Below are 15,101 nucleotides of genomic sequence, written 5' to 3' on the forward strand. Positions count from 1 at the left end.
GGCGCCAATTCTGACCAAGGTGATAGGCTAGTTCAAGTATGTACTACAGTAAATTGTAGTTCAATTGGTCACACACCTGTGTGTGACCTAGCATGACTGTGCAGCTTTCTCTGTGTGTTACAATTTCATTGGCCACCTGTGCGTGGCCAGGCCCAATCACATGGCCTTTGCCCTTAAAAGCTAGTCTGTAAAGCAGAGAGGGGTCGCCCTCTCTGTAAGAGGCACGGCCCCAAATGTTTGGCTTGATTCTCCATGCTTGGCACGAAATAAAGCTTTGCTTGACTTTCGCTTTGTATCAGTCTCGCTCCTTTAATCACGGACCCATTATTGGGGGACCTTTCAGGTTACAGATTCTCCTTGGGTATCTTTTGGCTGGACAGTTAGACCCAGGCTTTTCCTGTCCATGACCCGGGCCCTGAAGGCACCAAAGGCCTATTAGCAGGCCAGCCTTCTTTGAGTACAAGACCCCTAGACCTGCGGTTAGCCATTAGCTTCTTTCTTCTTCCTTGACACTTTCTTTCCCATCAACCCGCAAGTTCCCAATTGCCAACATTCCCTTGAGAATGGCTGAGAGAGAGAAGGAAGCTACGCTTGGAAAGAAGATTGCTTTGTAGTTTATTTACACCAGAATGTAAGAAAAAGTAAGTTATTAACAATAATAAATAACTGGGGGAAAAAAAAAACACAGAAAAGCCATAAAATGACACAGAAGGATGGCATGTGTGAGGATCAACTCTTGTTTGCTCGTAGTCGGTAACACTGTGCATTCCAAAACTTGGTCCTTCTGCAGTGGCAGTGTTATTTTGACTCAATATATGTAACTAATCAAGATCCCAGCTTGAAATGTAAACCCTAAAAGTGACACTTTGAAGCTACATTTAAGCGGTATAGGCATGAACAACTCAAAAAACCTCTTCTTGGTGATACACAGAAACTGAAGGGAGACTTGCAATTCAACAGACATGCTTTCAACTTGAAGCAAAAACACTGGGGTTTATCCTAAAGCACTTGTTAACAACAAAAGTATAATTAGTAACGGCATCTGAAGAGTTCTTAGCATATTCACATTCTCTTATTGCACTAACTCCTAAAAAGCTCAAACACTTCTATTTCAAATGCAAACAGATTGTTTTGAAGGTAGAACACAGAAGAACCCGGTATGTGTTGCCTCCGCATGTCAGCTCTGTGCTCTTGTTACATTTCAGTTTCAGCAAGAATGAATGGTTTTAAATGATCTATTTATGATCAATTGCAGTCACTAAACAGACTTTTTTTCTCTTTTTTTAAATTTCAAGAATTATGGCTCCGATGGCAGGTTGTCCGTCACCTAGTCTGCTGAGTCAGATGATCAGAAAGGGACTAAAACTATTCAGACTATTTTTCTCTATCGGATTATTTGAGTACACATTGTATGGGACTAATTTATACTCTGGCCCTTGGGAAAAGTAAAATTCCTCCTGATTGAAGCCAGCCAGTGACCTTGCTGTTTCTGAGCCACGACGAGATGCTAAATAAAGCAAAATTGAAAAATCCACATACATACATTATTAGCCTTGACATTTTCACGGAAAAATGACTTCTGAGAAGTATCAGAATCTTTTCACTTAGGTCACCATTTATTACAGTGTCTTGAAAGAAAATCACATCTTTCCTTTGGGCGTCTCATGTTTTTTAAGTGTCTGTGTTCATTATCCACCCACTACTGTACTCTTTAGAAATTTATTTTCAGTCCAAAACATGCCTAATACTCCCAAATTAAAACCATGTTCCCTCCACACATGGACGCAAACCCAAAGCAGAAGGGTTTATAAATGAGTTCGCCAATGAACGCCTATTGTTTTGGTTATTACAGTGGTAACTGAAAAAAGTGTCACAGGCTCCTTGGTTGTCATGCTTTTCCTTTGCTTTGTTTTATTTCAGTCCAATAGCAGGAAAATGAAATGGCCTCCAGAGCTCACCTCTGATAAAGTTTATGCAGTAAAAACACCAAGACCTCCTTATCCTGGGAAAGCACACAGCCAAAGTAACGACGCTGTATTACACTCAAATGAAAAACATGGGGCCATTTCGTAATTTGAAATCCATCCAAAGTAATGACATCTACGGTCACTTTGATGGTCTCCACTTACACCAGAGATGAAGATGGGATGAATGTATGTGTTATTCTATGGATTATTTATTTTAATTTGGCTACCAGAAACTCAAAACTGGTGGCATCTGATTCACTATATTTATATATATATACAGGTATAATACAATTTTGGTGAACAAAGTTGTAAGTTTCCACATTGCAGACAGAGGCACTGAGTTAAAGTTTCTATTTCTTTCCCCCAACATGCTTAATGAATTCAATTTTCTGCTCTTTTTTTTTCTTCTAAGTTTCCATCATGCAACCATTTAATTTCCATCCTTATGGGAATTATTAATGTTCTACATACACATTCATCGCAGGCTTCTATCCCACAATAAACAAACTCATGTATGGAGAATATGAAAAGAGACTTGAAAATCAAGACAGATAAAATATCGAAGTCATTTATGCCTTGTGATGACTGGATTAAATATTCAAAGCAGCTAAAGGAATATTTGCACACCCCCCGCCCCATTTAAATGCACACAACCACGTGTAGACAGGAAAAACTGAACATACTTTAAGAGTACACACATTTGTTGGCTAAGAATCACACTATCATTGGCAGCTTTGAAATTGATATCTGTGGTATTGAACTGGCTACAAGAGAAAGAAAACTCACAGAAGGAAATCAGAAATTAGCTTTCAAAAGCATACAGCATCATTGACCTCGACAGCAGAAGCTACTTTACAAAAAAGAAAAACGGCAATGGTGTTTAATGGGAAAACTAGGTGCCAGATGTGTTTACAACCTGCACAAAATAAATCTGTTCTATGCAAAAAATAACAATCCAACCCCACCCTGATTTCAGCGGGCAAATGGTAAGCAAAGATGCATACTATATCAGTGTCTTCTGAAAGGAAAATTTCGTCTTCTAAAGCCCAACATTCTCATTAAGTACTACTGTGTGGGGAGGGGACCATTGAGAAGTCCAAGGGGTCTGAGAAGATGAAGATTTCCCACAAGCAGAGATCATGCTACTATTCCATGCAAAAATCGCTTACTGTAGAGCCGGCGTTCTTAGGGAAGAGAGATGCACTGTCGATCTCTTTGCAACTGGTTTCCTTTGAGTTCTGGATTGATTTATTTATGAAGCGACATGTCAACCTGTAGATAAAGAAATGATCTTGACAGTCTGACGTTATGACTTAGAATACTCGGTGCTGGGTTCGTGGGACCAGCGCTTGCACCACGGGAGAGTTTATCAATTTCAAAGACACTATGTAGCATGTGCTGAGCACTGAGAGAGAGAAGCAGGCAGGGTCCACTGGCCGAGAGGCTGTGTGGGAAGGAGGACATACTCCTTGGTTTATGTTGTTTCCTTTGGAATCTGTGTTTTGGGAAGGTCCCTTTCCTGAGGTTGGAGGTTATGGTCAGGAAGGTTAGCTGGGGCCTTGGAGTTGCCCAACTACCTTGCTGTCTTCCTCTCTTGGAGGACAGAGAGTAAATGCCAGATTCTGCTTGCCCTTCCTTCTGCGTTTAAAGGCAGTGAGGCGCGACGGTGGCAGTTTTCTCTTTAGATCAAAGGAGAGTTCGTTTTCTGCCACTTAGGTTGAATAATCTTACTTCCCGTCAACCTGGATTCTCATCTTGGCATCTCTTCCGGCTCCTCCTTCTTACTCTACAAATAGGAGTCAGCAGTTTTGCTCCTTCTCTCCTCCTGCTCAACAGTCTTTACTCCGCTTCCGCGACATTCCCAATATTTGGGGTTCAAGTAAGGGCAAGAGAATGACAGTCTTTTTTAAGGTCCAGTGATGGGGCACTCTGTACCAGGGAAATCTGGATGTTATTGAAAGTAAAAGCAGGAGGGGGATGGGAGACAGTTCTCTTTTTCAGGGTTCCCAAACCAGAAATCTGACAGTGTTAAAAGTCCTGTGAGCTTAGTCTACCCTTGAACGTCTTTGAATGGGCAAATACTCAATTGCAAATACCGAGAATCTTAATGGATGATGTTTGCCTCACCTGGGCCTCTTGGTTCCTAAACCAAACCATCCCCAAATCAGTCAGTCGTGGTCACATTCATCTGTGCAATTCTGGAAGATTTCTTAGGCCACAAGGGCACAAGGGGGAAAGTTATTAAAAGACAGAAACAAGTGGAATCTTTATTAAATTCTGTGAAAGGTATAAATCAGTTACTGTTAATTGCACTTGGAGCCACTATAGGTTGATAATTAAAATTCTCAAAAAATTTAAAGAGTTAATTAGGCCCCAAATCCTGAGTCAGACTAACCAAAATAGGAATCTCAATTAACTACTAGTATTCAAGTATTGGTGATGAACAGTTTGAAATTTAACAATTACTTATGTTACGCCTGAGAGTCTTTTGAGAATATCAGGTTTGATGAGAAGAGATTGACTTCGCTATTTTACCACACCTTCTAACACAGGGGCACAACATTTTCACTTATGTACTCTTGACTTCCACACCGACCTCATCAAACGCTCAACAAGGCTTCCTCCCTGGTTTCCAGCTGCGGCTACTAAGATTTCTTCTGTCCTTTGCAAGTCTTAAAATTTACATCTAGCAGGATGCAAGGGCATCCTTGGGGAATCCTATATGGGAAGGTACTTAACCACATGCACACTCAGAGATCGAAGGAACATGTTTGAGGGACAAAGCAGTCTTTTTCTCTATCAGAAGTTTCTTTAAAAAAACAAAACAAAACAAAACAAAAAAACCTAAATGAAAATATAAAACCCCATGAAATATTCATAGGAAGTTACTCTAATTTGGGCCGACATGGCTTTTCTGAAGAGTGTGTGCCAGGTAAATTCAGGGTGGCTCTTTTCTCAGGGTCTGGAAGTGTGAGAGTTTCTGGGGCTGACTTTTTCCGGGGTCGATCTTTGGGCACGGACAGAAAGTCTGGGGCGTCGGTGGAGAGAGGTGTGGATGGGGCACTAGAAGGGGCGCTGCGGACCGAGGAAGGCAGCAGGGGGATACTCGAGATCGAAATCGCAGGTGGGAAAATGCCAATTTTCCTGTTGGTGGCTTCCTGAGTGGCTCGTTCAAATTCTCGGACTTCATCCATTGTCATGTCTTCAAAGAAAAAAAAAAATAGAAAGAAAAATGACCAGTTATTTAGGAGGGATGCAAATGGATATACCTCCATGCCTGATTTTAAGGGAACTACGGGAATCCTATCATAAAGAGGCCTGTCCAGACTAGAAACCCAAATTATCAATGAAATGCTAAACCCTGAAGTTTTTTTTTTTTTTTTAAAGGCATACACTTCTGGGGAAAAAAACTTTTTCCTTTTATGAATATCCATCCAAGATTTTCCAAAGCACTCTTTGGGGAGTAGTGTAAGTATTCCGAATTAGGATGGGTCAGGAGAGTATAGAACCAGACCAGGGATGTGCGTGTGTGTGTGTGTGTTTGTGAGTGAGCTGTGGGATGGTGATATACGGAGCTATTTATTAGAACTAGTCATATTTTCCATAAAGGGAGGCTAGTTCAAGCAATTGATGGCCCAGAAATGATACATATTATTACCTCCTTCAGGGTATGCAAGTACAAGTAAACCTTAAGACAGGAAATAGGCAAATCATCAGAATTTCTTCTTATTCAGTAAATACATTTTTTGTATTTGGGGGGGTTACTGGTTTCCTGACTGTGTATCTACCCTGAGATTGTTTAAATGTTGTATTTTAATTAATTCAGCTTAAAAAACAAAGAAGATAATGACAACAACCACCAACCCTGCAAATTATCCCAAAGCCAAGAAAAATAAAACCATCTTTTTAAAGAAACATTAAAAAAACCCCTAAAAACCATTATTTGGCATTCCCGAAACAAATTCAGTGGTGCCTCATTAAGAGAAATTGTCAGGTGATGTAGATTTTCTAAATATCTAAAAATGTTTTTATTAAGTGAGCAAGCAAAAAATAGACACTTTTAAAAATACAAATCTTTCCCTAACTTCTTTATTTTTAAAAAAGATTTTATTTTTAAGTAATGTCTATACCCCACGTGGGGCTTGAACTCATGACCCCAAGATCAAGAGTCTCGCCCTCTTCCAACTGAACCAGCAAGGAGCCCCTCTAATATATTGAATGTTACTATATACACTTGCTACCCTTTAGACGTAATATACTGAAAATATATTAACACTGCAATGACTCCTTTACCAGGGCGTATTTGTTTTTTTTATAGTTTGAGATCTCTTCTCTCATTCTCAGAAACTCTATTACTGTGATTGTCCTTACTATTGTTATGGTTCTTAATCACTCTCTGGCTAACCCTAGTATCCTTTGCCATTTTTATGTACTGGTAACAGAGAAAACAGGTAACTGGGCTTATTGGAAAAAGCACTCAGTGAAAGCCCAAGGGCTTGTCCTTGAGTAAAAGGGGACATCTGCTGTCCAAGGATTTTCTACATGAATTTTAGCTTCCCACAGACCCATTTTTCATTCTCGTCCTCTCCCACGAACCTAGTGGTGGAACCTTCATGAGATGATATTGCAGAAGCTAACACGAAACAATATATCCACTTTGGAAATATTAACTATGGAATGAATATTCATAACATGATTTTAATCATTAGGACATATATATATACCTATAAGGTCATATTATAACATAAGCAAGCCAGATATATTTTTCTTTTTTTAACTTTTCAATTAAAATTCAATTTAGTTAACATATAATGTTTTATTAGTTTCAGGGGTAGAATTTAGTGATTCATCAGTTGCTATAAAACTCAGTGTTCATTACATCAAGTACCTTCCTTAATGCCCAACACCCAGTTACACCACCCCCCCATTTTCCCTCTAGCGACCCTTGGTTTGGTCCCTGTAGTTAAGAGTCTCTTACGCTTTGCCTCCCTTCTCTGTTTTCACCTTAATTTATTTTTCCTTCCCTTCCCTGATGTTCATCTGTCAGAAATATTTTCAAAAAATAAAATCCTTAAGAGGATTTCTTGGAGCAATTGTTAAAATTTTATGAGAGAAAAAATTTTTCTTATGAAGGAAATAAAATATGATCGTACTGATATCATATACAATTTAGAATGTGACAAGAAAAATTGCACCTATAAATTTGCCACTTTAAAAATACTAAGACTCTCAACAAGCTAAGAAATGAAATTAGGATTTTAAAAAAGAAGTATGCACTTTAAAGCAAAATTGAGACTCTCAAAAATTTCAGTGAATGGGGTATGTTTCTGCTATATATAAATAAACATCTTTGAAAAATTAGACTTTCTACGCAAGTGGCAGAGTATAGTGCTCTACTCCACATATCCAGCAGGGGGCAGAAATCATCCAAAATACAGAATTTCGATTTTACATTCCCGGAGTCTCTTAGAAGTTTCCCTTCCTTGAAGGCATGGAAACTGCTCAATGGAAAAGGAGACTTACTTTCTTACTACTGTTCATGGGTGTTAATGTTGCATAATTTCAATCTAGTGTGTCCCTACTCAGGTTGAGGATTGAAATTTTATTGAACACCCACGCAGTTTGCATTTGTGATGGACAGCAGCCTCCTGATTCCAACTGTTTTTCGTTACGATAGCGAAGAAAGACAATGGAAAAATAAATGATCTCCAATTTGATGGAATTCCAGAGAATAAGGGAAATGTCGTAAGCACTCAAAATAACCACTTTGTGTAACTTCTAAAGAGATAGGCATCTCTTACACTGAAGTCATGGGAACGACAGTGAATTGCAGCCAGAGAATGCATGGGGCTTTCCCGTGGGAGAACCACTCTAGGTAACACTGTCTACATGGTAAATTGACTTTCTAATGGTAATAATGGCAGGAGAAAAACCAAACAAAGAGCCCGAAGCTAAAAACCATAAGAGCTTAGCATGAGAAAAGCTGGGCACTTAGAATCTTTTGGAATGTGGCATCTCCCCCTTTCCTTGGGCTTCCTTTGTCTGATCACATTTCTAAGCAAGCAGCTTTCAGAGGGCGGCTGACGGAGAACTAGAGTCTAATATTCCACAAAGAAAGGGAATTGAAAATGATGGACTTCCAAGGACAGTTTCCTTAGGGAGCATTTCTAACATTAGAGCAGGGATAGAGGGAGAAGGGAAGTCCTTTTGGCACGAGCCAGTGCACAGAGAGAAACAACACCCCAGGTAAGTTGACTCTATAGCTTTCCGCAATTCCAATCACTACATGCACACGGGGAGGAAACGTCAGGGCCATATGAGCCTCGAGGGTAAGTAAGCCACATGCACTTGAGCCTTGCAGGGCACACTCCACAATACATGCTCTAAAAACCGAACCAAAAACTTCCAAAGTACAACCAAAAAGATGGTCACAATTCTAAAGCCCCCATTTACAACCATAGCCCTTGCTCAATCGTCTTTACCTACATTACCAGCTTCTTAAAAATCTAATAGGTTCTGTTCTGGGATGTGGGCTAGCAGGACATGCGGGCTCAAGCTGATACCCAAAGAGGCCAGAGCACTGGCCAGAGACACATACAAATGACTTGATGCCTCATCTATCTTAGTTCCTCTTCACTGGCATGAATGATTGAGAGATAACTATATTTAAAATGCTGGCATGCACCATACAGTCAGCTCTCAATTTCCAACGTGTCACTACATAACCCGTGGCTCTCTCAGTCTCTTGCTGAGTCTCAGGCTGGAGATGCTACGTGGCCCAGCACATTCGCAGCTCACCGCCCCCTCACTGCTCAGCCACTCAGCGCATCCATGGGCTGCAGCCCTGTCTTGAGATTAACCAAAGCAAAAAGGATCAGACTGGCTAGAACAGCTATAAAGAGCCATAGAAAGCATTTCAAAGCAAATGTAAAGAAATCTAAAACACCAGATGAGCCACAAGCTGTCCCTTGAATGAACAACTCGAGCCTTAACTGTATTTTTAAAGTTATGGTCACAATAACTAGTTTTCAGATGACACCTGTTTTGGCTCCTCCTCTCTTCTTTCCCGGTGCAGGCCACTCACCAGCCACAAATGTTTCCACTCTCCACGTTCTTGGGTTTTATGAGCAGAAAAACCAACCCTGAAATCAAGCGGCTCCTTTAAGAATCGAAAAATCTAGAAGCAAGAGGTGGCACTGTCCCGTTTAGACCTAGCTCAGGCTCTTCACCAACAGCCCCTGAGTGACGACATGATTTTGTGTGGCATGTTGAGAAATGAACGTTTGCAGTATTTCAAAGATCAGTTTTAAGTGTACGCTTGGTAAAGGGCGGGCAACATGTTTTAAAAATTCTACATACACTTGTTTGGGCATGGCTCTCTATGTCATCCACAGTGGAGGAATGCTGATTGCAAACTTTTATGTTGGTTTGTTCATGCATGTTTTTCTCGTATTCCCGAACATCATCCATTGTCATATCTGCAAAAAGGTCAAGACGTTGGCAACTACTGTTATTAAACGCAAAATTTCAACAGGGAGACTTTAGGGAAAGACGGTAGCAGAAGCCAGAGAGGTTTCAAAAAGCAGGGAATTACACTAACTTTATGAAGAGGACGTCATAAAGTTAGCTAAACCAGCCAAAGGGGGGAGTGAGTGCAAGGAAGTTGAGTTGAAACAGTCTCGGAACAGCGAAGATTGGAAATTATTTAGGCGTGGGGCTTGTAACGTGAGCTAGATGGATGGAGAGTATTAGCACGTGGGCAGTGCCATAGCCCGAGATCTCCTAAAACATTCTTAGAAGATCCCGACGGGTACAGGGTCAGGTTTGTTTTTCATACTTACCTTCCAGATACCTTTCAAAATAGATCTGGAGATTCTTTAAACCAATGCACTCAACAAGAGAAAGGACACTTTCATTGCTAGTACTTGAGACAAGACAGAAGGTAGACCTGTGACGTTTACCGGTACAAGGGATATTTGGTTGCAAAGCTCACACGGAGATGGATTTCTGCACAGGATTCTAGTGTCAGAGAGTGCGGGTCTATATGGAACTTCAAGTCTAGTCTAACAGCTTGGAGATGGCTGGCACTCCTTCCACCCACACTGATCTATAAATAAAATGGCACATGACATTATGATTTTGGGCGTTGAGTCTGTAGTTTTTCAGCATTTCGGGATAAGGATGTCTTCATCCAGTGGTTCCCAACAGGGGACTATTTTGTGACACCACTGGCATGGTAGAGCTCCTGGCATCCAGTAGGTAGGGGTCCTGTGAAGCCTTGGAATAACCTACCTATGCCCATTCTCAACAGGGAAGCAGCGGGTCCAAAATGTCAAGGGTGCCAAGGTTGAGAAACCCTGTCTAAACCCAACTGATGAAAAACTGAGTTCAACAAAGAACCCACCCATCTTCAGGATACGAAATGCATACGAATAATAATGATTCTCCCATGAACTACGTCTGCCGATTTATCCTCCACTCCCCACCCGCCCTTTGGTTATTTACAACATTCTATCCGCAATCTTCCCAGACAGGCATTCCTCTGTTGTGGTCATGGCAGAATTAAAGGTCATGCCTCTCTACAAGGAAGGGATGCTTGAATAATTGGTTATTTGACCACCCTGATCGCGAATTAGCTTGGCGGGGATTTAGAGCGGGTATTTCACAGCTGGAAATTTTTCCTTAGGTATTTCCAGCGTCATGTGGTTTGGTGTCTTTTTATACCAATCTATGTATGTCATGTGAGCGTCTCTTCACTTCTACAGGGCACACAAGCCAGAACTTGATGACTCAGTGCAGTGTGGTCTGAGGCCAAGAAGGAGGGTGGCTCTAAATCCAGACCTGGTCTATTTTATTTAGCTGATCATCTCCCCCTCCCCACCCCTGAATCCCCCAAACCATTGATCACAAACGTTGTCCATAAGCAATGTAAGTATCAAGGGTGCTAAGCAGTGGTCTAGCCAAGCAAAGAGCATGCTTTTTGTCAAGGTAACTGGGAAGCAACAAACACATGCTGCTTTGTAATTAAGATAAATGTATCTTAGTTAACAATAAGAGCAGATTCATTCAATGCAATCACTTTAATTCCAAAGGCTGGTTATCAAAATTTCCTAAACACAAATACACCTGGAAAGAATACTGAGGTCATTTTTAAGCCCAAAGTTTAAGAACCAGAGAAATTTCTCTCTCTATATGTTCATTAGATACTTTCTCCCTCTCTGTTTCTCTCTCCCCTGCCCCCCCCCCCCACTGGCATGACAATAATTTAGAAAATGAAAACAAAGGCATTTTAGTTTCTTTGTTCTAGTGAATCCCAACAGAAATCATTCTTTATCTTTAATTAGCTCAATGTTAAGAGAAGGGCTTAAACTGTGTGGCGGCGTGCTTTCAAAGACGTCTCAATTTTGTAAATGTGAAGAAGGGTTTACCAACAAAGATAGTCATTGCTGCCTTGTTCAGAACAGTGAGAAATAGGAAAGAACCAGGAGACGGACAGTACTAAGAAATCATTAAAAAAAAATATAGAAGAATACTTAACACTACAGAGAAATGTGCTTGGCATATTATTAAAAATAGGAGGTAAAACAATCATACACATTATACGAAACCACCTCTGCCAGAAAATAATTTTATACATTTTAAAAAGACTAAAAGGATACACTGTAAAATATTAACAGTGATTATTTTGAGGAGTTGGAAATATAGATAATTCTCATTTTCTTCCTTTTGTGTTTTCTACATCAAATATGTTGTACTTGTTTAAGAATGAAAAAAAAAAACCAACCTTATTTAAAAATCTACTATTTGGGGGGTGCCTGGCTGGCTCAGTGGGTTAAAGCCTCTGCCTTCGGCTTGGGTCATGATCCCAGGGTCCTGGGATCGAGCCCCACATCCCATTGGGCTCTCTGCTTGGCAGGGAGCCTGCTTCCTCCTCTCTCTCTGCCTGCCTCTCTGCCTACTTGTGATCTCTGTCTGTCAAATAAATAAAACAAATCTTTAAAAAAAAATCTATTATTTGGGGCGCCTGGGTGGCTCAGTGGGTTAAGCCTCTGCCTTCGGCTCAGGTCACGGTCTCAGGGTCCTGGAATCGAGCCCCACATCTGGCTCTCTGCTCAGCGGGGAGCCTGCTTCCTCCTCTCTCTCTCTGCCTCTCTGTCTATTTGTGATCTCTCTCTCTCTGTCAAATAAATAAATAAAATCTTTTAAAAAAGTCCTTACAAAAATCTATTATTTGGGGTACAATAACAACAGTTTGGAATTGGTAAAGAGAAAATACAGTTTTCTAGAATCTTGGCTCATTCCAGAAACATGACTTTTTTTTTGGGTTAAAATGTAAGAGTTATGAAACAAAGTTTCAGAAATTTACATCTAAAAGAAAAAATCTCCCAATTAGACCACATAAGAATGAACATTTCTAGTAAGCTGATTCTCTAAAAGATGGTGATAATCTGGTCCCTACTAAGGAAGGAAACGATGTTGATCTGAATCCTCAGTTCTCCCCATGTATCATGCATGCTTATGGAAATGATGTAAATATTTCCAATATTTCTTAGTAATTCATGGAAAGCTTAATCAAGTGAAAATATTCCTGTTCAGATGATCAAGTAAGACACATTATGTCTTGCTTCTGCAAAGTGTATTACCTGAAATCCATACAGGAACCAATTTTTTAGTAAATTCAATTGCACTGCCCAATGACAGACTATACTTTCAGAGATGATTCATCTTCATTATGGATTGATTTTCTATGACCAGAGAGTGACTTCTGACAGTTTTGGTCCAGACCTCTCTGCTCCTAGCAAACGACTACTTATGTGCCATCAAAGAAACTCTTCAAGGAAACTTACGTCCATTATTTTGCAAAGAAACTAATAAATAATCATCCCTTAGTATACAGATTTGAAAGGTCATAATTTACCTTTCAGAAAGGTTTCTCAGATAAAAGCTTTTAAACAAGGAACTCTGGGCAAATTCGCTGATTTAAGAGAACATTGTAACTAGTATGATAGGTCTACATCACAGGATCTTTGACACTGGGCTGTTGGAGGCTACTGTATCTTTATTTCTGTATCTATTACCAACATGCTCAGCACTGGAAAATATGCTGGGGGCAGGGATGCCCTCCTCATTACATTTTAGTGGCACAAGACTGCTCTTCTTTACCCTCTTGTGAGCCCGTTTTTCTTTCCTTCTCTTTCTTACCCTCCTTCAGATGAGGCGAGAGTTCATTTCTCCTGCTCCAGCCAAGTGCAGGTCACGTGACCTGAGAAGCCCCTCCTTGGACAGGTGACTGGGCTGAGATGGGCACCTCCATGTCTATTACCAGTCCAGCCTTGTCCAAGAGTCCCTGGGGGATTTGTTGAGGAATCTGCTTTGATTTGATTTCCTCAACCATGAACTAAAAGTTCTTTTCTTTTTCTTTCCTTTCCCTTCCTTCCTTCCTATCTATCTATGCATCTACCTATTTATCAGAGAGAGAGTGCACAAGCAGGGGGAGAAGCAGGCAGAGGGAGAAGCAAGCTCCCTGCTGAGCAACGAGCCCAATGCAGGACTCGATCCCAGGACCCCAGCATCATAACGTAAAGCCAAAGGCAGATGCTTAAGAGGACTGAGCCACTCAGGCATCCCTAAAAGCTTTCATTTAAGAACAAAATATACTTCCACTCTGTGAGTCTTGGTCGGCTTCTCCCATTTGCTGCATTTTTTTTTTTAAATAAAATACAGGTTTCAGTGATTATTTATTGACTCCCTCAAGTTAATGCATACATTATGTTCCAGAGAAAGAATTCAAATAGTACTCATATTTACTGAGAAGAAAGTTTAATTCCTTTCAACGTCTCCTACTAATCCTATTCTTTCTGGATGTAACCACTGTTAAGAGTTTGATTTACAGACTGCCAGATTTATTTTCTATGAATTTACATGTATATAATTGCATACACATACCGTCTCATTTATTTTTAAATTTATGGAACCATACTATGGTATACTAACCCATTTTTACTATTATATGTATTATATTATTATATATTATATGTCTTTTTTTATTTTTTATTTCTCAGATTTAAAATATATTTTTGAAGTTTTATTTAAGTAATCTCTACTTAACGTGGGGCTTGAACTCACGACCCTTAGATCAAGACTCACATGCTCTACTGACTGAGCCAGCGGGGTGCCCCTAGAACTACCTTATTCTTGTTTTTTTTAAAGTTTTTATTTTTTTTTTATTTGACAGAAATCGCAAGTAGGCAGAGAGAGATGGAGAAGCAGGCTCTCTGCTGAACAGAGAGCTCCATGTGGAATTCGATCCCAGGACCCTGGGATCATGACCTGAGCCGAAGGCAGAGGCTTTAACCCACTGAGCCACCCAGATGCCCCATGTGTTTATCCTTTTTATAGGAACTGTTTTTTTGTTCTCCCACCTTATCCAAAACTGGATATTATCACCATCTTAAATTTTTGCTATCAGATGAACAAAGTCACGTATCATTTTCATTATATTTCTTGGGATTAGTACCAAGGTTATTAGGCATTTGTGGTTTTTCTATGTTTACCTATTTATGTTCTCTATCGTCTTTCCTATTGAGTTGCCGGATTTTTTTTTTTTTTAAATATATAGGACCTCTTTATACATTATAGATATTCATTGTCTATTGGCTACCTATGTTACAAAGATATTGTCTTAGTCTTTCAAATTTGTCTATTCTAATTGTCAAATTGTCTATTCTAATTGACAATTTCTAATTGTCAAATTTGTGGCAATTTTCTTTCAATCACTTCATTTTTTAAAAGAAGGCAGGTCGGGCGCCTGGGTGGCTCAGTGGGTTAAGTCGCTGCCTTCGGCTCGGGTCATGATCTCAGGGTCCTGGGATCGAGCCCTGCATTGAGCTCTCTGCTCAGCGGGGAGTCTGCTTCCTCCTCACTCTCTGCCTGCCTCTCTGCCTACTAGTGATCTCTCTCTGTCAAATAAATAAATAAAATCTTACAAAAAAAAAAAAAGAAGGCAGGTTGATTTCACAGTCTGTGGAGACAAGATCATATATTTGCAAGGACAGAGGTCAGTAGGACATACAGAGAAACTACAGATGGCATGACACAGGGTCTGCAAGCAAGAATGTTCCTTCAGGGCGCCTG

At 40.2% G+C, this 15,101-nt stretch overlaps 1 protein-coding gene across 3 annotated transcripts in view; it reads right to left on the bottom strand.

Annotated features, from left to right (window-relative positions):
* Window positions 1–598: 598 nt before the first annotated feature.
* Window positions 599–15,101, bottom strand: part of PITPNC1 (phosphatidylinositol transfer protein cytoplasmic 1) — a 255,033-nt gene continuing 240,530 nt past the window's right edge. For 2 of the 3 annotated variants that reach the window (XM_004749126.3, XM_004749128.3), the window contains exon 9: window positions 599–5,169. In XM_004749126.3, coding sequence (XP_004749183.1) covers window positions 4,853–5,169 — 317 coding nt within the window. In that variant the 3' untranslated portion in view covers window positions 599–4,852. Of the gene's footprint in view, window positions 5,170–9,326; window positions 9,446–15,101 lie in introns of all 3 variants that reach the window. The other variant, XM_004749129.3, reaches the window with a different exon arrangement.

Source organism: Mustela putorius, unplaced genomic scaffold (genome assembly GCF_011764305.1).
Source record: "Mustela putorius furo isolate JIRA1106 unplaced genomic scaffold, ASM1176430v1.1 tig00000487_pilon_pilon_pilon, whole genome shotgun sequence".
NCBI classification, from domain to species: domain Eukaryota; kingdom Metazoa; phylum Chordata; class Mammalia; order Carnivora; family Mustelidae; genus Mustela; species Mustela putorius.